The sequence below is a fragment of the Pan troglodytes genome, chromosome 18 (assembly GCF_028858775.2).
Source record: "Pan troglodytes isolate AG18354 chromosome 18, NHGRI_mPanTro3-v2.0_pri, whole genome shotgun sequence".
Taxonomy (NCBI): domain Eukaryota; kingdom Metazoa; phylum Chordata; class Mammalia; order Primates; family Hominidae; genus Pan; species Pan troglodytes.
The window spans coordinates 43863601-43885761 of NC_072416.2; the positions used below are offsets into that span (position 1 = coordinate 43863601).

Below are 22161 nucleotides of genomic sequence, written 5' to 3' on the forward strand. Positions count from 1 at the left end.
TCCTTGTTCTCCCAGCCGGGCTCCTAGCTCCTCAGAGACGCAGGACCAGCTCAGATCTCCTGTCTAGCACCTGCAGGGCTAGTAAGCGAGAAGGCCAGGAGAAAGGGTGTCTGTCGCTCCAGAAGGAACAGGACCTCCCTACTCCAGGAAGGAGTCTGGCGCTCAGTGGGGGCTGCAGGCGCAGCGGACGGTGGGGGCAGCAGCAGCAGCGGCAGGAGGAGAAGCAATGGCTTCTCTGGAGGTGGCACTGTCTGTCCCCTTGGGCGTCTCCCTAACGTAGTCATGATTCAAAATCTGTGCTCACCACCAGTGCAAGGTCACAGCAGGAAATTGTAATTATCTAAGCGGATTCTTTCTTAATTGTACATCTATGTTTTATATAGAAGTGTTTTTGTTGTTGTTGTTGTTGTTGTTGTTGTTGTTAATGTTTCTCTCATTCTTGTTTTGAAATTTCATATTACTGTGCTTCTTTTTTGGGGTAGCTTCTTTGACATTTGTGTTTTGTGAATTTGGTTTTACCTACGTATTATGATTTTGGATGTAAATCTGCAACTCTATGTACACATTGAGTCGATGTAGGGTTTAATTAAAATATGAATCAGTCATATCTACCAGCAATAAAATCATGTGTTTGCCTCTATAAATATACTCCATTTATTCTTATCTTGCATATTTCTCTTCTTGGCTGATGTCAAAAGTTTGTTTTAACTTGTTCAGGAGAGTAGTCATGTAAATAGTCTTAATTTACCCATGTATTTTTTGATGAATCTATATTATCTTTGTGTGAGAAAAACACGCTTATAATTTGAAGGTAATTTTCTGAAAAGTTTATAACTCTGTATCTCTTTTATGTATCACTTTACAATATCTTAATTGTAATAAAGCACAACAAAATTTACCAGTCTATACCTTTGTAATTGCATAATTTAGTAGTGTTACATATATCCACATTGTTATGCAACAGGCTTCTAGAGCTTTTCCATTGCAAAACTAAAACTCAATAGCCATAAACGTCAACCGACCATTTTACCCTCTCCTGAGCCTTTGACATTCTACTTTCTGTTTCTGTGAGTTGGACTACTTAAGATATATCATAAGCGGAATCATACACTCACTGTCATTTTGTTTCCTGGCACATTTCACTTAACATTATGTCCTAAAGGTTTACTGTCATTGCAGTGTGTGATTTATTTATTTATTTTATTTATTTATTTATTTTTGAGACAGTCTCACTCTGTCGCCCAGGCTGGAGTGCAGTTGTGCAATCTCCGGTTACTGCAAGCTCCACCTCCTGGGTTCACATCATTCTCCTGCCTCAGCCTCCTGAGTAGCTGGGACCACAGGCACCTGCCACCACGCCTGGCTAATTTTTTGTATTTTTAGTAGAGATGGGGTTTCACCGTGTTAGCCAGGATGGTCTCAATCTCCTGACCTCGTGATCTGCCCACCTCGGCCTCCCAAAGTGCTAGAATTACAGGCATGAGCCACCACACCCAGCCCAAGATTTTCTTTTTAAATCATATTATATGTATATATCATATTTTATTTTATTTTATTTATCTGTCAAGGGACATTCAAGTAGCTTCTACCTTTTGGATTTTTAGAATAAATCTCTTATAAACATGGGTGTGCAAATGTTTCTTTCAGGTCCTGCTTTGCACATTTATATAGATATCCAGAAATGGGATTGCCAGATCATGTGGCTGTCGGTTCGGGACTGAACGAAGGAGGATGAATGCAGAAATGAAGACAAAAACAAAAAGATTTGTTGTAAAGAAGGGGTCAGGGGGCTCCTTGCTTCTAGGGAACAAGGGCCCTGAGCTTATACAGCCCTTCGCATGTATTAGGTAGAATCAACAGGGAGGAAGGGGTAACAGTTTTAGTCAGCTGCTTGATTTATCACAGGCTCAAATAATTGCTTTCTTTATACAACAGGGTCCAGATGTTCCTATAGATAACTACAAGGAACACTGTGCCTGGTGCATGACTGTCCTCAGCATTCCTTCTGGTGGCAGATGCAGCTGTCAGCTTGCCAATATCCTGTATTCATGAGAACAGTATGCTGTTTGCTCACATAGCCTCCAGTGGTATACTGAGTTGGTCATGACCCTCATTCTTTCAGCCTCCAACATCTCCCCCTTTCTGCTTTTGATTTAATTGAATAAAGGTAATTGCAGGCTGTGCAGCTCTCAATTGCTGGTTGGTGTTCCAGTTGATTTTACAGACTATGAACAAAAAACAGAAACATAGTAACATTATTCCAATAATTATGAAAAAGATATTGAGGTGCTGTTAGAATTTTACTTTGTAAATCATTAATATCAAAAGTAACATTGGATGTAACAGCTCCCTGTAAATGGGCCTTTACAAGGTTCCATGGATATTCACTTTGATTATATTCCTAATTGGTTACACAAATATGAGTATGGTTAAAATGACAACGCAATTGCTGCTGCAACTGCAAGCTTTGTACTTGTTCTTCTAGCCACAGAACAGTAGTCTTTAACATTGCCACTTCTGTTTGTATCTCAGTGTTAGTTTTATTTTGAAACATCCATGCCTGGTCAGCTGTATGCATCCAATTTTCTGCATATTGAGCTGTTTGAATGGAGCTGTCCAGTGCTACTGAGGACACCACAACAGAGGGTATTAATGTAATTAAGGAGACTATAGTAAAAATTATCATGCCTAAGGCTCTACGAGTGCCATGAGTAAGCTGAGTAAGAAGTTTTACAAAATGTAAAGTGGGGGTGGCTGCCCAAGGCTCAGACAGATTTACAGGAATCCATAATCCAGGAATGCGACCTAGAATTATTAGGGTGGATATGCTGTGTGTTTGTATTGTGCTATGATTAAGGCAATGATAGAGTTGACAGGAATCACAATTCAATTGGGCATTGTTTACCTGGAGTTGGTCCTTTTTTGCTGCTAGAAAAACATAGGGATTAAAAACACAAATTTCAAACATTTTTTACAAAGGTAACATTAAACTGTATTGAGCACTATTACTATTACTGGATAGTGTCCCAACCCAAATGCTGCCATTCATATATGGGAGTGCTGCCTTCCACATAGACTCCTGAATTGGACCTCTCTTTCCTTGATAATGCCATTGAGGCAAAGGTGGGCTAAAGCCCGTTCCATGCCAAGCAAGTTGCATGGCAGATTGGGATTGAATCCCAGTGTGTTGAAGTGAAGAGATGTTAAAGTTTCACCACCAGTGCCAGTGAAGTTTATGCCATGTGGTCTGATTCTCATCTCTCCCATCTTAATGACCACAGGGACCCCAGTCAATAATGTCTCCCATTAACATGGACTATTGTCTAGCTAAGGGGCCAAGACAGTGGGCCCAAGGAGGGGGGTGAGAATTATCAAAGGGAGCCCATTCTGTATAATCAGTACAATTTGGGTGATGGGGCCAGGAGTGATTAGTAACTACACAAGTAATATTAATAAAGCTAAGGTCTAATAGGTACATAACTTTTTTATGGTAACTCAACCATGCTTGGGATCAAACTGCAAGGCAACTGCAGTTGAGCAACGTATCCTGGGTGACACATAAAGGAAGTCCCTCCAATGGAGTGGTATAATTGATACCATTGTTCTGAGAGTCTAATTGCTCTGTGTCAGGGGGAGTTAGAGGTCCTGGTACTGATGCTCCTTGATCATGATATGTCTCAGGAGGAGTGCTGCTTCAGAGTATGATCACACTACCGGTGGGTTAGGAAAATATGCCCAATATGTTTTTGCTTCTGCACAGAAAAATCATACTGCACAGGATATTACAGCTAGCATGGCCATAAACATGGAGTCAGGGGTTTTTGCCTGACCCTGGCACTACACCAGTTTCTCAGCTTCTGGTGTGGTTTTCTTGATCTGACCCCATGTTACGAGGGTTGACGTCAGTGTGACTCTGGTCGGTCTTCATTCCATCTTCACATTCAGATTCAACTGGCTCATGGCTCATACTGGAGGAGCTGGGCCTGTAGTTGGGATCCATGTATCCCTCCAGTCTCCCATTCCATGGTCGCACACAACTTGAGGGCACTCACACGGTTTATCCATCTCCTGTAAAAACACAAGCATACCCTCATCCCCACGTCAGTAAATCCACCAGGCCTTTCCATTGTCCTTCTTCTGGGGATTTCCATAGTACCTTTGGGTAAACTTTCCTCTTTCCCTCTAACATTTGCCAATGTTGTTTGGCCAGAGTCTTACTATCCATATCAAAAGTAAAAAATTAAAAGTAAATAAGGATAAATGTAATTTTGTTTGAGGTGGTAGCTTGTCTCCTATTCCCCCTTTTTGTTTTTACAACATACACTGTAGTGTTTGATGTGCCCACTCTATAATGCCTTGTCCTCGAGAATTGTAAGAAATTCCTGTGTTATGAGTGATTGCCCATAACTGTAAAAAATTTTGAAAAGCATGACTAACATAAGCAGGTCCATTGTCAGTTTTTAATTGTTTAGGGACCCCCATATGGGCGAATGATGACAAACAATGTTGTTGGACATGGCCAGCTGTTTCCTGTTTGGCATGTGACATGTAGCATATGGGAGTGTCTATAGTCACACGAACACAGCTGAGTTTCCCAAAGGCTGCTATATGTGTAACATCCATCTGCCAGATTTCATTTGGTGCCAAGCCTCGTGAGTTACATCTTTCCACAAGTGCAACACCAGGAACATGCTGGCAAGTGGGGCAGGTTTGCACAATAGCTGCAGCCTGTCCATGAGGCAGATGAAACATACGAGTAAGGGCAGAGGTGTTTTGATGCAGTAATGCATGAGAAGCTTGGGCTTGTTGAAATACAGAACCGATTAGTTTATCTGCTTTATCATTACCTAGAGATAGTGGTCCAGGAAGTTGCATGTGAGAGTGAATATGAGAAATATGAAAAGGAGTAGCATGAGAGCGAACAGCTTGTTGAAGTCTTAGAAACAAGTTAAGCAGCTCTGGTTCTAGGGTGCTCTTAATAGTGGCAGTTTCAGCAGGACTGGCTACATTTACAACATAGGCTGAATCACGAACAATGTTATTAGGAGATGAAGTGGTGAGCTGTAAAACCTGAATAACTATCATTAATTCTGAGCATTGAGCTGAAGCTCCAGAGGTCTTTATTGTCTAAGTATGTTAGGTCCATAAATAGCTGCGTGTCCTTTGGAAGAACCATCAGTAAAATAGGTCTGTTCACCTGGAATAGGCTTGTGATGAGTGATTAAAGGGAGAATAAAAGGGTGAACTTTAAAAAATTGCAAAATTTTGTCTGATGGATAATGGTTATCTATTATTCCTATGAAATCTGCAAGAGCAATTTGCCATGCAGTCAACATTTCCCATGCTGCAGTGTGTTGTTGGGAATCCAAGGGAACAATAATTTTGTCTGGATCATATCCCATAAGCATTTTTGATCTATGCCTACCTATTGTTATAAGTTGAGTAATTAAAGAAAGATAAACTTGCAAAGATTTTACTGTCTGATTGGATTTAAAAAAAGCCATTCTAATACTACTACAGATTTGACTATGAATTGGCCTAAAAGTCTTGTTGCTGAATGGGGGGTAGGAAGAATAAACAGAAGCAAAGCCTTTTGTGGCTGTAGCCAGGAGGCATGTCGTTGCCAAAACATCAGCTCTACAAGTTGTAACTTAGCTTTTGCCTCCTTAGTAAGTTGCTGAGGAGAGTCTAATGAAGAATCTCCTTGAAGGGTCTGATAAAGGTGTTTGAGTTGATAAGCAGGAATACCTAGCATTGGGCACAGCCAGTTAATGTCCCCTAATAATTTTTGGAAATCATTCAAAGTTTGTAATCTGTCCCTATGGAGGACTACTTTCTGAGGCCAAACACTTCTTTCAGTAACAATAGTGCCTAAGTACTGGTATCAGGAGGTTGTTTGCACCTTTTCTGGAGCTATTTTGAGATTCCATTTAGTCAAAGCTCATTTTATTTATCTGAATAACTGATATAAAATTTGATCTGTAGGAGGGGCAGAAAGAATATCATCCATATAATGAGTGATGTAGGCTGTGGGAAACATATTCAGAGGCACCTTTAATGCCTATCCTACAACATGCTGATATAATGCTGTTAAGCATGCCTTGGGGTAAGACTTTCCATTGATAATGAGAGACAGGCTCTTTTTGATTAACAGAAAGCACATAAAAGGCAAATCGATGCTTATCGTGCTCATGTAACAGTAAAAAAATAAATAAATAAAAAATCTTTAAGATATATTACTTTGAGAGGCCAGCCTCCTGGAAAGGCTGCCGGGGATGGCAGACCTTGCTGTAATGCAACCATTGGTTTAATGTGTGCATTAATAGCTCTCAAATCATGTAGCATCATGATTTGAGTCAGGAAAAGTCATCATTTTCCTGACTTTTTAGGAATTACAAATACTGATGAATTCCAGGTGCTAACTGACTCTTCAATATGTCCTGTATCCATTTGCTCTTTCACTAGCTGATGGAATTGTGTTAGTTTCTCCTGTGATAGGGGCCACTGATCCACCCATACAGGTTTTTTAGTCAGCCACTCCAGCGGTAAAACAGTAGATGGGGGAGAAATATCAGTGACTCCCATCAGAAATTCTGATGACCTAGCCCTTTTCTATCTGTTTGCCCAGCTATTGATATAGGATCAGTGTTTCCCTGTAGGGACTTTTCTAAGCCTTTTCTGCCTGACATCCCATTTTCTTTAACATTTTGAACCCTGGATTGTCAATAGTTTCATTTGCAAGTCTTATATCCCATGCTGTAAGTAAATCTTGGCCCCATAGGTTAACAGTTACATTTGCAAAATAAATTTTAAAAGTACATGACTGTCCATCTGGTTTGAGACAGGGTAAAATTTCAGCACTCTGTTGAACACTTTGAGCTGTTCCTAGTCCCACTAGCGATGTAGGAGTTAATTGCAGGGGCCAGGATGGGGGCCAATTGTTTTTAGATATTACTGACATGTCAGCTCCCATATCCATAAGCCCATAGAAATTTTTTTCCTTTAATTTGCACTGTACAGGTGGGTCTATTAGATGCTATGGGTTGTGATAAATAAATTTTCCTCCTAGCTGTACTCCCAAATCCTTGATTCTCTCATTTCTCCTTATGTGGAGAAGGAAACAACTCGCAGGGAATAAGCAGTAGTTGAGTTACATATTCTCCCGGTTCAAAAACCAACAAATCTTGTGATATTACCACTACTTGAATTTCTCCTTCATAATCACAGTCAACAACTCCTGGGACTACAGTAATGCCCTGTAAGTTGGGATGGATTTTACCCAAAATTAATCCCATATATCCTGTTGGCAAAGGTCTCCAAATACCAGTGGGAATTTTAGGGGGTTTATTTCCTCCAACTAATGTAACCCATTCTCTGACAGGGAGATCTATTCCTGTGCTTCTGGGTGTTCCTGGGGAAAGGGAATCAATGTTCCTCCATAGACTCCTCCCTGAAATGGGGTTGTGGCCTGGACAGGAAATGCCCTCATTGTTTGAGGGGACCGGGTCCAGGCTCCCTTCTTGGTTCCCGACAGAGGGGTGCCATTCTGATGAAATTTTGAACTGCATTGATTAGTCCAATGATTTCCTTTATTGCAACAAGGGCAAATTTCTGGAATTTTTTCTGCTGAAGGGTGGGTATTGCATTATAAGATCCCTTTTGCCCAAGGTCTGATGGCATTCCTTTTTGAAATGTCCGATTTTTCCACAATTATAACATTTTCCCATTTTAGGGTTTGACCCTTAGCCCTTTTTAGATTTGTTAACTACTAAATTAGCCATTACTTGAGCTAACATTGTAGAGAAATGAAGCTCAGTTCTCACATCTTGACAAGTTTTGAGAAAATGTCCTAAGTTTTTAGTACATCTCACAGGAGCCAGTGCACATTTATAATCCGTGTTTGCATTCTCAAAAGCTAAAGTTAAGGTTAGCATTTCTGCAGCAGTGGTATGAGGAATCTGATGCCTCACTGCCTCTTGTAATCATGCAAGAAAATGTGCATAGTGCTCCTTTGACCCTTGCATGCCATGTAAAAAGGATTGTATTGGGACCCCTTCCTCTGGAATTGTGGCCCAGGTGCATTTAGCAGCCAGTGCACGCTGCTTATAAGCAGCGTCTGGGAGTGTCATTTGATATTCCAGGTCTGAATAAGGGCCATTACCCAACAGCATATCCTCTGTAATGTCCCTGTGTCCGGCAGCACAATTCTGTCTAGCCTGGTGTGCACACAGTTCTTGCCAATTTAAATTCCATTTCAGATATGCACTAGCAGACAAACAAGTGTGAGCCAAATGCTTTACATCAAAGGATGGAAGACACATAGTTCAAAATACAGATTCTAACAATCCTAAAGTAAATGGGCTCTGTACTCCATTATTCACTACACTAGCTTTTAATTCCTTCAACAACTTAAACTCTAGTGAGGCATGTTCATGAATAAACTGCTGTGGATTATTTGGATCAGGCCTTACAGAAATAGTGAAAGTGCAATGTCCTAAGGGCTCTCCAGCTATGGTAGTAGAGCATAGAATTCTTTGCATTGGGGTCTCTATTTCTGTTACTGAAGGAGATGGTACAGGTGTTTCTGCTACTGGAGGGGGTGGTAGAGGCCAATTTTCATCCTCCCTCTCCTGTTTATTATTTTCTTTGGGTGTTGTGGGTGGGACAAAAGATTCTTTCAAAATTTGAGATTCAGAACATGGCTCCTGCGGTTTGGCAGAATAAGAATGAGATAATGGCAGGAGGACAGTATGGACTAAACTCCAAACAGAAAAAAAAAGGAAGGATAAACTTTAAGACCTTTTTGATGAGCCCATTTTAATCCTTCCCCTACTCGGTTCCAATTTTCCACATCAAGAGCGCCTGTCTGCGGAAATGAGGGGTTATGCGTGATAACCTCCTGCAGCAGCTTAGTCAGTGTTTGAGAACTAACCTGAGCACCAGATTGTTTAAGTAAAACTTTAAGCAACTGCACGTAATGCTGCTCCTCAATAGAAAAACTCTGCCCCCACGTTACCCTGATTCAGAAACTTCCCACTCCCAGTACCTCTTTAGGACACTGACCTTATATCCTCTGCAGGCAGACTCATCCCAGGGTTTCTCATTCATCTGGTCAGTTTCTCTTTTTCTGCTCCAGCAGACCTTCTTTGTTCAAGTCCCTGTTCAGGTGCCACTTGTGGCTGTCAGTTCAGGACTGAAGAAGAAGGACAAACGCAGAAATGAAGACAAAGACAAAAAGATCTGTTTTAAAGAAGGGGTCAGGGGGCTCCTTGCTTCTAGGGAACAAGGGCCCTGAGCTTATACAGCCCTTTGTATTCATTAGGTAGAATCAACAGGGAGGAAGAGGTAATGGTTAGTCAGCTGCCTGATTTATCACAGGCTCACATAATTGGTTTCTTTATACAACAGGCTCCAGATGTTCCTATAGATAACCACAAGAAACACTGTGCCTGGGGCATGACTGCCCTCAGCATTCCTTCTGGTTGCAGATGCAGTTGTCAGCTTGCCAACATCCTGCATTCATGAGAACAGTTTGCTGTTTGCTCATATAGCCTCCAGTGGTATAATGAGTTGGTCACAACACTCATTCTTTTGACCTCCAACAAGATAGTACAATAATTCCATTTTTAATATCTGAGGAACCTCTGTACTATTTTTCATAATGGCTGCATTATTATTTTTCCACCACTCAGTGCACAAGTATATCAATTTATCTACATCCTTGAAAATATTTGTTATTTTCTCTCATTTGATAGTGGCCATCCTAATGAGTGTGAAGTAATATCTCATTGAGATTTTGCTTTTCATTTCTCTAAAGATTCGTGAATTTGACCATCCTTTCAAATTCCTCTTGGCCATTTGTATATCTCTTTTGTAGAAACATCTGTTGAGAGTTTTGCCCATTTTTAAATAGAGTTGTTCAGTTTTTTTTGTTGAGTTTTAAAGTTGTTTATACATTCTGGTTATTAACTTCTATCAAATATATCATTTGTAATTTTTTTCTCATTTCTTACGTGGCATTAAATGTTTCCTTTATGTCCAGAAAGCTTACTACGTTTGAGGTAGTCCCATTTTTCTGCTTTTTTTCTTGTTACTTCTGCTTTTAATGTCATATTTTTAAAAATTACCAAGACAAATGTCATGATTTTTACCTCATATTTTAAGAGTTTTATAGCTATCTTACTTACATTTGTTTATTTAAGATATTTTTGTATATGGTTCAAGTCAGAAGTCCAATTTCATTTTCTTCCATTTTGATGTTCACTTTTAGAACACTATTTGTTAAAGGGTCTGTTATTTCCCTGTTGTTTGGTAATGGCAACGTGTTTGAAGATTATCTGATGATATTCATGACGGTCTATATCTGGGTTCTCTATTCTGTTCCATTATCTATTTGTCTTTCTGGTTGTATTTCTATAGCTTTGTAATCTGTTTGGAAATCAGGAAGTGTGACACCTCTAACTTCGTTCTCCAAAGCTACTTTGGCTACTCATTGTCCCTTCATATTCCGTAAGAATTTTAGGACTTAAAATAATATTTCCAAAAAAATTGTAACATTGGGATTTTGATAGAAAATACTTTGAATTTGTGTTTCACTGTGAGTAGTATTGACATCTTAATAATATTAAATTTTTTGAGCCTTGAACAAGAGGTCAAGAGTCTGCTGTTTTAAGTCTCACATATTTTTTAATTTGCCAGTTTCCTTTTGTTTGTGATTTGTAGATGAGTTCTTATTATGTTGCCCAGGCTGGTCTGTAACTTTTGGCCTCAAGCTATTCTCCATCATCAGCCTCCTGTTGTAATTCAATTACATGGATGAGCCACTGCACCTGGCCTCTTTATTGTTTTTCTGACATTTTTATGATTTGAAGGTAATTTTTGAAAAAGGTTATAAATATGTATCTCTTTAGAAAGTTTTTCATTTTTAATGTACTCAAAACACATAAAATTTACCATCTTAAATATATTAAGTACATAGTTAAATAATATTAAATATATTCACATTGTTATGCAACATATCGCTAAAATGATTTTATGTTGTAAAACTAAAATTCAATGCCTATGAAACAACAACTACCCTTTTATTTCCACCCCTAAGGCTCTGACTGATACTATTCTACTTTCTGTTTCTAAGAGTTTAACTACATTAGATATTTTATTTAACTGGAGTCAAACAGTGTCTGTCCTTTTGTGACTGGTTTATTTCATTTACATAATGTCCTCAAGATTTATTCTTAGTGTAAAAATAATCAGATCTCCTGCTTTTAAAAAACTGAATAATATTCCATTATTTGTATATTCCAAATTGCCTTTATCCACTCATTCACTGAGGGACATTTGGGTTCCTTCCACCTATCAGCTGTTGTGAATAATGCTGCAATGAATATGGATATAAAAATAACTCCTCATTTGGCCATATATATGACAGTTTATTCCTGTGATCTATTCTGTTCCATTGGTCTGTCTGTCTGCCTTTATGTCAGTACCAAATAGTTTGGTTACTGTAGTTTTGTAATACATTAGGAAGTCAAGGAGTGTCATAGTTCCAATATGATGTTTTTAGAAAGTTGTTTGGCTCTTGATACTCACTTTAGATTCCATATAAGTTTTAGAATTTTTTTTGTATTTCTGCAAATGAAATGACAGTTAAAATTTGACAGCGATCACATTGAATCTGTAGATAATTTTGGGTAGTGTGAACATCTTCACAATATTGTCTTCCGACCCTTGAACGAGAGCATGCTGAAGAGTGGGTTGTTTAATTTCCACATATTTGTAGATTTTCCAGTATTTTTTCTGCTATTGATTTCCCATTGTATTCCCTTTTAATCAAAAATGATAGTTTGTAATATTTTAATCTCTTTTGGGACAAAGTTTTGCTATGTTACTCAGGCTGGAGCACAGTGGCTCAATTATCGCTAACCACAGCCTTGATCTCCCAGGCTCAAGCAATCCTCCTACCTCAGCCTCCTGAGTGGCTGGACACACAGGCACGTGCAATCATGCCCAGTTAATTTTTTAATTTTATATTTTGTAAAGACAGGGTCTCCTTATGTTGCCCAGGCTGGCCATGAACTCCTAAACTCACTCAACCCTCCCAACTCAGCCTCCCAAAATGCTGGAATGATAGACATGAGCCACCATCCCTGGCCCATATTTTACCATTTTAAAATTTAGCAAAACTTGTTTTGTGTCCTAGTAGGTCATCAACCCAGGAGAATGTTTCATGACCTATTGAAAAAATTGTATATTCTGATATTGCTGTGTGGAGTGTTTGTTTCTTTTGTTTTTTCACTTCTATTCACTGTGACTAGTGTTTTCTATATGTCTGTTAGGTTTAGAGTTTGCAGTGTTATTCAAATTCTCTGTTCTCAAGTTAACTTTCTGTCTGGCTTTATTATTCATTACTGATAGTGGGTAGTGGGGTAATTATGTCTCTTACTATTTTTGCATAGCCATTTCCTTCTTCATTTGTGTCAATGTTAACTTTATACATTTGGGAACCCTGATGTGAAGTGTGCACATATTTATTATTAACACAGCTTCCCCAGTGAATTGACAGTTTTATCATTATACAACATCTTTCTTTGTCTGTTGTTTCAGTTCTGACTTAATGTGTATTTTGCATAATTATGACCCACGTTGCTGTCATTTGATTGCAGTTTTCCTAGAAGGTATTTTTCATACTGGCACTTTTAGCCTATCTGTGTGCTTACATGTAAATTGAGTTTCTTATAGACAACAGAAAATAAATCTTGTTTTTTTAAAATCTCTTTAGCCAATTTACATATTTCCAGTGTATATTTCACTCCATGTATATATTCATTTTAATTCTTAAAAGAATGGAATATTTCCTTTTTGTTAATAGTTCTATTTGTTTCTCATAGGTATTTTCTCCTCTTTTCTGCTCTTATTGCCTTCCTTTGTATATAATTGATTTTTAAAGTGACACGCTTCTATTTCTATTTTAATTTGCCAAAGCCAAATTGCAAGATAAAAGGTTTGCCTTTAATCTAGTCTCTTGACATCTAAATTCTGGAGATTAAGGCTATGGACAGATCTAAAAACATGAGGTTTCCCCCTTCTGGGTCCCCATTTTTTGGACTTCTGTCTGATTTCTGGAAGAGTGATGAGTCCACACCAAGCAGCAGCGGACAGCAGTGGTCTACCTGTGGACACTTGTTTCCTGTAGGTCCCTCCTGTCTCTCAGTGCACCACCTCTCTTACCCTTGAAACAGGAGTGATATCGGCAGAGAAGAGGCATTCACTCCTATCTGGCAGAAAAGGAAAATTCAGGCCCTTTACCTCCCGAAGGTCAGAAAAGTCAAGAGCCCTCAGAGATGCACCTGCAATGTGGCAGCCACTGGCCACAACAGGCTACAGAGCACCTGAATTGTACACAGTATGTACTGAGATATGCTAGGGAAAAATATCAGAAAGTATTTTAGAGATTTAGTTACATATATATCTATATCTATATCTATATGTAATGATTTCATTCTAATTATATGTTAAAATATTTTGGATATATTGGGCTAAGTTATTAAAATCAATTTCACTCATATTTCTTTTTCTTTACGCTGCTACTAGAAAACTTTGACACACGTGGCTCACATTTTATTTCTACTGCACATTGCTGCAATAGAAGATTGCCAGTTTTCAAAGCTCAGGCTGCCTCAAATTCAAGAGGAGAGAAAGATTGTAAAATCTAAAATTTAAAAATAATTGTCATTGGTCAGGCACGGTGGCTCACGCCTGTTATCCCAGCACTTTGGGAGGCTGAGGTGGGTGATCACTTGAGCTCAGGAGTTTAAAACCAGCCTGGCCAACATGGCGAAACAATGTCTGTACTAAAAATACAAAAATTAGCTTGGCAAGATGGTGGGCACCTGTATCCCAGCTACTTGGGAGGCTGAGGCAGAAGAATCGCTTAAACCTAGGGGGCACAGGTTGCCATGAGCCAAGATCACACCACTGTACTTGAGCCTGGGTGACAGAGTGATACTCTTTCTCCAAAAAATATAAATGTACACAAAAATAATTGTCATTATATTGTTTTCATTTTGAATAATACACACACATCCACACCCTCACCCTTCCCCTTTGTGTGTGCAACACACACACACAAAGTGGGGGAAAGAGAGAGAGGATCTTGTTCTGTCACCCAGGCTGCAGTGCAGTGGCCTGATCTCAGCTCACAGCAACCTCTACCTCCCAGGATCAAGTGTCCCTCCCACCTCTGCCTCCCAAGTAGGTAGGACCACAGACATGTATGACCATGCCATGCTATTTCTTTTTCATTTTTTTAAGAAAAGGTGGGATGGGGGGCACCCACATCAAATAAATGATCCTTTTAAAGTGCTTTTGAATTTCATTTGCAACTATGTTGTGGATGATTTTGCATCTATGTTCATCAGGGATATTGGCGTGTAATTTTTTTTTTCTTGTAATGTCTATCTCTGGTTTTTGTATCAGGGTAATGCTGGCTTCATAAAATGAGTTTGGAAGTATTCCTGTTTCTTCAATTTTTTTTCAAAGATTTGGTTATTTTTAAATGTTTGGTAAAATTCAGGAGTAAAGTCATCAGATCTAAACTCTTTACTCATTACTGATCTATTCATGTTTTCTATTTCTTTATGGCTCAGTCTTGGTAGGTGGTACATGTCTAGAAATTTATTCATGTCTTCTCCCTTACACAATTTGTTTGGATATCATTGTAAATAGGAGTCTATGTACACAGCAATCTTATGACCTTTTGTATGTCTGTTTTGCCAGTTGTAATATCTTCCATTTAATTCTAATTTTATTTATTTGAGCATTTATTTCTTAGTCTAGCTAAAGATAGGAAGATTTTATGTTTTCAAAAAAAAACAAGTTCTTACATTTTTTCTACATTTTCTGTTTTTTTTCTAGTGTTCATTGTATTTATTTCTGCTCTGTTTTTTTAATTAATTTCATCATCTGCTAACTTTGGGATAAGTTCTCCCTCTTCTAGTTTCTTGAGTTATATCATTATTTGTTTATTTGCAATCTGTCTTCTCTTTGGAAGAAGGTGTTTACTGCCTCTCCATCTCACTGGGATTAGCACCCATATTCATTATGGTACTTTTTTTTTTTTTTTGAGTCCATCAAACTTCTGATCCTAAGATTGCACCATTGGCATACTGGTAAGCAGCAGTGCTAAAAGCTCACATGATGAGTAGGGGTTTTACAGTGAGAGAATTACCCCAAATGTTTTGGGAGGGACTAATATTAAATTCTCTTTCTCCTTTTTATGACTCATCAGTGCCTAAGCCATAAGGCACAAGGAATGCACACCTCATCATGAGATTGCACGTGACAGCAGCAAAGCAAGCAGCAGCTCAGAAAAGACAAGGCCACTGTTCTTGCTTGCATGACAGTAGCACTTCTTAGAGCAACTGAATGACAAGCATAATTCTCTCCAAAGTAAAAGTCCCTTTTGTTTTTGCAATTTTACAGAAGACCATCCCTGGGTCTGTCCTGAGAGTGTGCAATAATAAACAATGTTCAGATGACTACCCAGGCATTTAGTAATAGTAAGCAGACCAGATGAAGCGACCACAGGGATACGGCCGGACTCCTGGTAATCAGGACTGAAGTGCTGACTGATTAACGTGCTGTGTTTTCACTGCCTTGACACGCAAGTGTCTTGCAAACTGCCTGCCAAACACAGGCTAAACATGAGGACACGTCACACGGGAGAAGAGTCCATTGAACAGTTATGTCTAGGTAATGTGTGCTTTAGTGTGGGCAGGGAAGGAAACTCATGATAAAGGCCACAAATTGTTATTTAGACCAAAGCAAAAGCCCACCACAAACTGATGGCTCTGACAGAGGTGACTTTTAATGTATCATGAAACCAGTAGGCCAAAAGCAGTTAAAGTTGAGCAGATGTCCTCCGTCATGGGTGATTAATCCAGTTAGTGTTGTGAATTGTTTGATTAGCCTCCCCTTTACCCCATTGGTGAGGGAGAAATTACCACCCTAATGCTACTGGAATAGTTAAAACCATGGCACCAATCATTGGACAGATGAGATTGACAGCAGTTATTCATTACATATAATCATGGAAGGAGAAAGCTATGTAAGGTATACAGACCCACACAGCCATTGCACCTGGGAGCAGAGAGAACAAACAGGAGGTGTCGGGGAAGGCTTTGTAGTATCAAGAGGGTGAGATGCTCCTGGTTCCCACAGGAGGTGTTATTGGTTGGCCTGGATAATTCTGTGACCTTGGGGGAAACTGAAACACATTATACTACCAACTGATAAGACTACAATAACATACCATAACAGTGTAATGCTGTAATGTACTATATAATACTAATGACAGTATGTTCTCACTTTTTTGATAGATTCTGGGAAACTGTGACTTTAAGTAAAACAATATACTATATAATAAAACCAATTTTACCATTGGCTAATTGATATAAACAAAAGTTAATTTTCCATGGCATACAGTATTTTGTTTTACTTAAAGTCAGTTTCTAAGGACCTATCAATGATGTTAAGTGAGCACTTACTGAACAGGTATTTTAGTGATGTGTAATATAAAGTAGCTATATAAAATATACTATATAAAATATACTATCCATATACAAAACTACATGTGCTACACATTACAGTCTTGAACCACATAAAAATGTTCTAGAAATTGACAGACCATATATATGAGGGTGTTTTGTTGTGAGTAGGTATATGTAAACCTGCCTTTAAAAGCCAAGGGAGTTGAAAGGTTGAAGAATGAGGCTGACAAATCAAGTTTCTCAGAAAGGAACATTTAAGACGGACTTATGAATAGAAGCTATGTCTCAGATGGCTGAAGATGGTGGATCCTCCCACTGTTAACCCCTAAACCCAGACACTTAACACAGGAAAGCAATGTGAAGGACAATTGAAATCACCATATAAATTTGCCTAAGGGTAGGATTTACACTAAGTAACTGTTCACAATAACAACAAGATTGTTTTAAGGGTAGGGCTTACAGAACAGTAGGTTTCAGTATATGACATAGGTACTTGAAACCCCCCAAAAAAACATTAGAGGAAATACCTGTGTCATAATTTTAGGGTTTTTTTTTAGTAACTTAAAATCTGGTTATATTAAATTAAGTAATCTTGTTTCTCACTAAAAATTAACATTGCTAAGTATTAAAATGATAGTTTTAAGACAGTTTTTACCCCAGCACCAGTGATAATAGGGCCCCAGGTCCCACCCCTTCGGGTCCTGAATGACAGAAGATGTGAACCAACTCATAGCCACATGACGACAGGGTAAAAAGTTCCAAGCTGCAGCCCTTTTCAGGCAAGACTTCCTCCTTATGCTGAAGCCCAGACCTCACCGTGGACATTTGAATTTATCCTTGTATATAAGGTTATTTTTATTTACAAATTATATATATATATGGCCAGGCATAGTGGATCTCACCTTTAATCCCAGCACTTTCGTAGGCTGAGAGGAGAGGAGCTCTTGAATCCAGGAGTTTGAGACGAGCCTGGGCAACACAGTTGGATGTTATGATCAAGTTGGATTTATTCCTGGGATGCAATAATATTTTAATATGTGGAAATCAATAAATGCTATACACCTTATTTACACAAAAAAAGATTAAAAATCATGACTTTTTATGCATGCCTAAAATTATTTTGACAAAATTTAAAATCCATTCCTAACAAAATTTATAGCAAATTAGGTATAGAAAGAATATACCTCAAAATAAAGAGATGCGTTCTTTATTAGCTATAGGACAAGCCCATAGCTAACATTGTCAATGGTGAAATGTTGAAATCTTTTCTAAGATTTATTTTAAGATAAAGATGCCCACTCTCACTACTTCCTTACACACAGTATTTGAAATCCTGCTCAGAATATAAGACAAGAGAAGAAAAAAAGTGGGGCATTTAAGAAAGAACAAGGTCTTATATTCATGGAGATTAACGCGCAGGTTTTTACAGATTTAACAGCATGAAAGCTGGTACCACCCAGGAATCAAAGGAACTCTCCCTGAGGACACAGGACTTTAGGGCGTCAATTATTAAGAGGCTACATGAAAGCAGAAATGCTCCTGAATGTTTCCATTGTCTAAAGTTTCAACAGATGAGCACCAGTAAGTAAAGGCACATCCCTGACTACTGTAGGTGATGATCTTTTCACACAAAGCAGAGATATGAAACCTGACAGGTTTCAAAGACCCCCCAAGTGCTCCATACCTTGAAATTCATCTCCACAAAGCTGGAGCACCATCTGTTCCTGAGCCTGACAGGTTTCAACGACCCCCCAAGTAATCCATACCTTGAAATTCACCTCCACAAAGCTGGAGCACCAGCTGTTCCTCAGGGATCAGGTCATCATCTGTGTCTTTGAGACACTGGCCAGTCAGGTTTCAGTGGATATGAGGTCAATAATTTCAAGTGTAAAATGCCTAAACTATCATAATCTTTAGGTAGATATTTGGGGGCCTGCACGCTTAAATGGGTTGGTGAAATGTCAAACCAGACACATGGCTGGAAACTGGGATTTTCTCTTCTGCTCTCAGCAGTACCTTGGTAGCCCAGTGATTACCCTCCCTCATTCCTCCACGTCCACGTCCGCGAAAAAGGCACTGGTGAGGGTGACATTTTCACGAAGCCATAGCCCATGATCACTTCTTGCAAAGCTCTGAACTTGTGCATTCCCAGGCCAGGCGGTGGGTGTCTTTCAAAGGCGGCTGAGCTTGTGCTTTGCTTGGAGACAGCGGAGAGCAACAGCACAGTGGACACCGTTTGGGACCTCAGCCCAGTTTTCAAAGCCACTTAGGAAAGCAGGTGGCTCCAGGGGCTGGGGCAGGGGTGATGCTGTGGAAAGAGCCTGGGTGAGGGTGGGAGAGAAAATCGACCTGAGCGGCAGAGAGCCGCTTGAGTGAGAACCAGACACTCCTAATTTCGGCAAAGACGGGGCGCACTTCGCAAAAACACACCCTCCTCACTGGCCAGCCCACGCCTGCCCTTCAAGTTCATCTCCTGACAATCCCCTTGGCAAGGGTTTGGCATGGAAACAATGGCCAGCAAAGCTTGGTAAATGAAGCCGCCTACACCGCCCTGCCCCTCCCTGCACGGCCGCGCTGCGCCTCCGCTCCTATCTCAATTTGAGTTGTCCTCCTGCAGCCCCACCACCCACAGTGGGGAACCGGTGAAGAGACTACAACTCCTGGATGCACCGGGAGGCGGGTGTCGCCCCGCATCCCCCCGCCCTGGGCTAGGCGCACAGCGCAGCCCGGAGCAGGCTGACATCCTAGACCCTCTGCCCTGCCAACAACAGAACAACAGCCGGGGAGTGGACCTGACCCCGGAACTCCCGAAATTTCCTGAAGACGGTTCCGCTCCCTGCCTCGCCCTTCCAGGCAGCCCAGCAGTTTCGCCCTGCGGAGGGAAGCCTTTCTGTTCTCAAATCTCTCGTGCTGGGGAGACAGTGGAGCTAGGGCGGCTAGTTTCCCCTTGTAATTGTGACACCTTGTCTCCTCGAGCTGCAGGCTAATGCTTGTCGTGTTCGTAGTTTGATTTCTCGCAGATCAACAAAGGGCCGGTGGCCTCTCTCGGCCTCCGCGGGAGGGTTGCCAGGGTAACGCTCTTCCGCCAGACTTTGGGCGCGCCCCGCCCCTTTTCTCACACTGCCTCCTCCTCAGCCCCACCCTCTCTCGCTCCTCCCTTTCTAGTTCCCTTTCAGACATGCGCAGTGCGGCCGTCCCTAGTGGCGGGTTAACGGCCGCGGACCTGGCAGTTCTCAGGCTTCTCCAAGGGAGAAGGCCCCTTGCCAGGGTCTCGATTTCCCGCCAACCAACAAAGGTTCATTTGCCTCTTATGGCCTGCGCGGGAGGGTTGCCATGGAAATACTTCTCCGCCGGATGTTGGGCGCACCCCGCCCCTTTTCTTGCCCCCCTCCCCCTCCACCCCGCCCCTTCTTGCTCCTCCCTCGTGTCACGCCCTTTCAGACATACGTAGTGCAGCCCGTCCCTAGCGGTGGGGTAAAGGTCCTGCCCTTTTACACATGCGGAGTGCACCCGTTCCTAGGGGTGGGGCTAACGGGCCTACCCTTTCAGACATGCTCAGTGCAGCCTGTCCTTAGGCGTAGGGTAATGGCGGGCGACCTGGCAGTTCTTGGGCTCCTTGGGATCCCCTCGAGAAGCCCCCTTGTTAGTGTCTGAAACCGTCAGTTCACTGCCAGTAATGAAAACATCGTGTCCTTAGTCACCTGCCATTAGCCTTTTCGAAACCATTTTGTCTGTTCCCTAAGCTGTCACAAATCCTCCTCTGCATCCCAGGAGTGCCGCTTGGTCCTCGGGCTCGCAGCGTGGCCCACACCTGGGTCGGGCCTCTCACGGGGACGCTCCCGCCACTGTGATAAAGAGGAGAAAACGTCACAGGGGAAGGGCCTGACCCTGCTGCATCCAGTAAGGAAACAGCCACAGGGAAGGGACCCCGTAAGCCACTTTGGGAGCCACATCCACCACTTCTCTGACCCCACGCAGGCTGCTTCCCAGGCCTCATGGTACTAGTGTGGACCTCCTGGCTGTGATTAACGCAGGTCAGCAGAACCAGAGCGCCCCTTGGTCCCTCCCAACCCATGAGGGTATTTTCTGTGGTGAGGTCAGCGATAGTGTCTGCGTTTCTGCCCTGAATAAGGCTCCCTTGGAAAATCTTTTAATATCTCTTTATAAATACCTCCTTTGGATCACTTTTAATAGTTTGCTGATAGAACTAAACAGGTATCATTCTCTTAATTCATGTTTCCATTAAGTTTTTTAGATTAAGTACTGCACGACTACTCGCTTCTGAAACTGTCATAAGAAACTGCCTCAGCTCCCTGCAGGGTGGACACACAAGAGCAGAATCTCCGTGGGACATCTCTTTGGAGCATCAATATTACTACAGTATTTGGAAGACACAAATTTAAATAATTTCTAAGGTAAAGAATGGAACATTTAAGACAAGGCTGGAAAGTCATCTGCCTTTAATAACTCATCTGTGCCTCACATGTCAGACTTCCTCCAAGAAAAAAACTAAGGAGAACTTATTTCCATTCTTATAAGTAGTAAAAATAATAAATCATATCAAGTCAATTGAAAGTCCTGTCTGCTAGTTTCTTAAATCACAATATGGCCTTGGTATGGTTTTATTTGTATTTTTGTGGGGGGTTTGTGGATCTTTAGATTAAAAAAGAATTAGGTTTTTGAACAATTTTTGAAAGTTTTCAGATATTAGTTGTTGATTTATTTTTGTAACCCTTTTAATTCTTCTGACTCTCTCCTCTCCTTCTCAGACTGAATGATTCCATGGGTCTCTAAGCCTCGGTTTATTTTCTTTAAATTTTGTTGATTTGCTTTTCTACCCCATTTAATTTTTTCTGTCTCTCTCTTCTTCTCAGAACCAATCATCCCACAGATGTCTAAGGCTCTGTTCATTTTCTTTTAAACTATTTTTACTTCTATCCTCAGATTGGTTAAATTATATTGCTATGTCTTCTGTTTCTGGTATATAGAAAAGCTCACAATTATTTTTATTATTTTTCTATGTGGTCATTTTTCATTTCTCTGCTGATGTTCCACATCTGTTCATTTATGAGAATATTTTCCTTTGCCCCCATGAGCATGCTTATAATAGCTGCCTTCAAATTCTTGTCTGCTGATTATGTCTTGGACATCTTGGAGATGTCTACTGCCTGCTTTTTATCTTGTGTATGTATTATATTTTCATGTGTTTTCACGCATCTCCTGAATTGGAAAATTGTGCACTAGAGACTGTATAGAAGAGTTAAAGAGACTCTGGATTCTGTTTTGTCCGTTTGAAGAGTGTTGTTTTTTAAAGAGGGTGTTAATTGGGCTGGCTTCTAACTTCAATACTTATCTCTTCTATGGAGGGCACAGCTGAAATATGCATTCAGTTTTTATACACACATATTTCATATATCTATTATATATAGAAGTGTTTCTATAATAACATATAATGTTTTACCTGGGATTCATCATTTTTCTCTGTGACATTGTTAGTTAAACTAGCTACTTCATCATTAGTGGAAGCCAGAACCTCAGTTTTGATTTTTGGATTTAAATACAAGAAATTACAGAGTATGGATACTTTTACATCAATTTTTAAATGTAAGATTAT

At 40.4% G+C, this 22161-nt stretch overlaps 1 protein-coding gene across 1 annotated transcript; it reads right to left on the reverse strand.

Moving 5' to 3' along the window:
- Positions 1–1770: 1770 nt before the first annotated feature.
- On the reverse strand, positions 1771–20622 carry LOC129137328 (uncharacterized). Its single transcript, XM_063796336.1, has 5 exons — positions 20249–20622; positions 17450–17559; positions 16138–16264; positions 9064–9193; positions 1771–4068 (listed from the first exon to the last, which is right to left on the reverse strand). The coding sequence occupies exons 1-4, from the start codon at positions 20620–20622 to the stop codon at positions 9163–9165; spliced, it is 642 nt and encodes a 213-aa protein (XP_063652406.1). The 3' UTR covers positions 1771–4068; positions 9064–9162.
- Between the last annotated feature and the right edge of the window lie 1539 nt (positions 20623–22161).

Excerpts from the sequence above, each read along its gene's own strand:
- LOC129137328 (XM_063796336.1), bottom strand. The coding sequence starts at position 20,622 with ATGGGTTGGGAGGGACCAAGGGGCGCTCTGGTTCTGCTGACCTGCGTT. Across the intron at positions 17,560-20,248 it reads TTCGAAAAGGCTAATGGCAG|GAATAAATCCAACTTGATCA; the intron begins GTGACTAAGGAC and ends ATTGCATCCCAG. Across the intron at positions 9,194-16,137 it reads TTTGTTCTCTCTGCTCCCAG|TCCTGAACTGACAGCCACAA; the intron begins GTGCAATGGCTG and ends CTTCTTCTTCAG.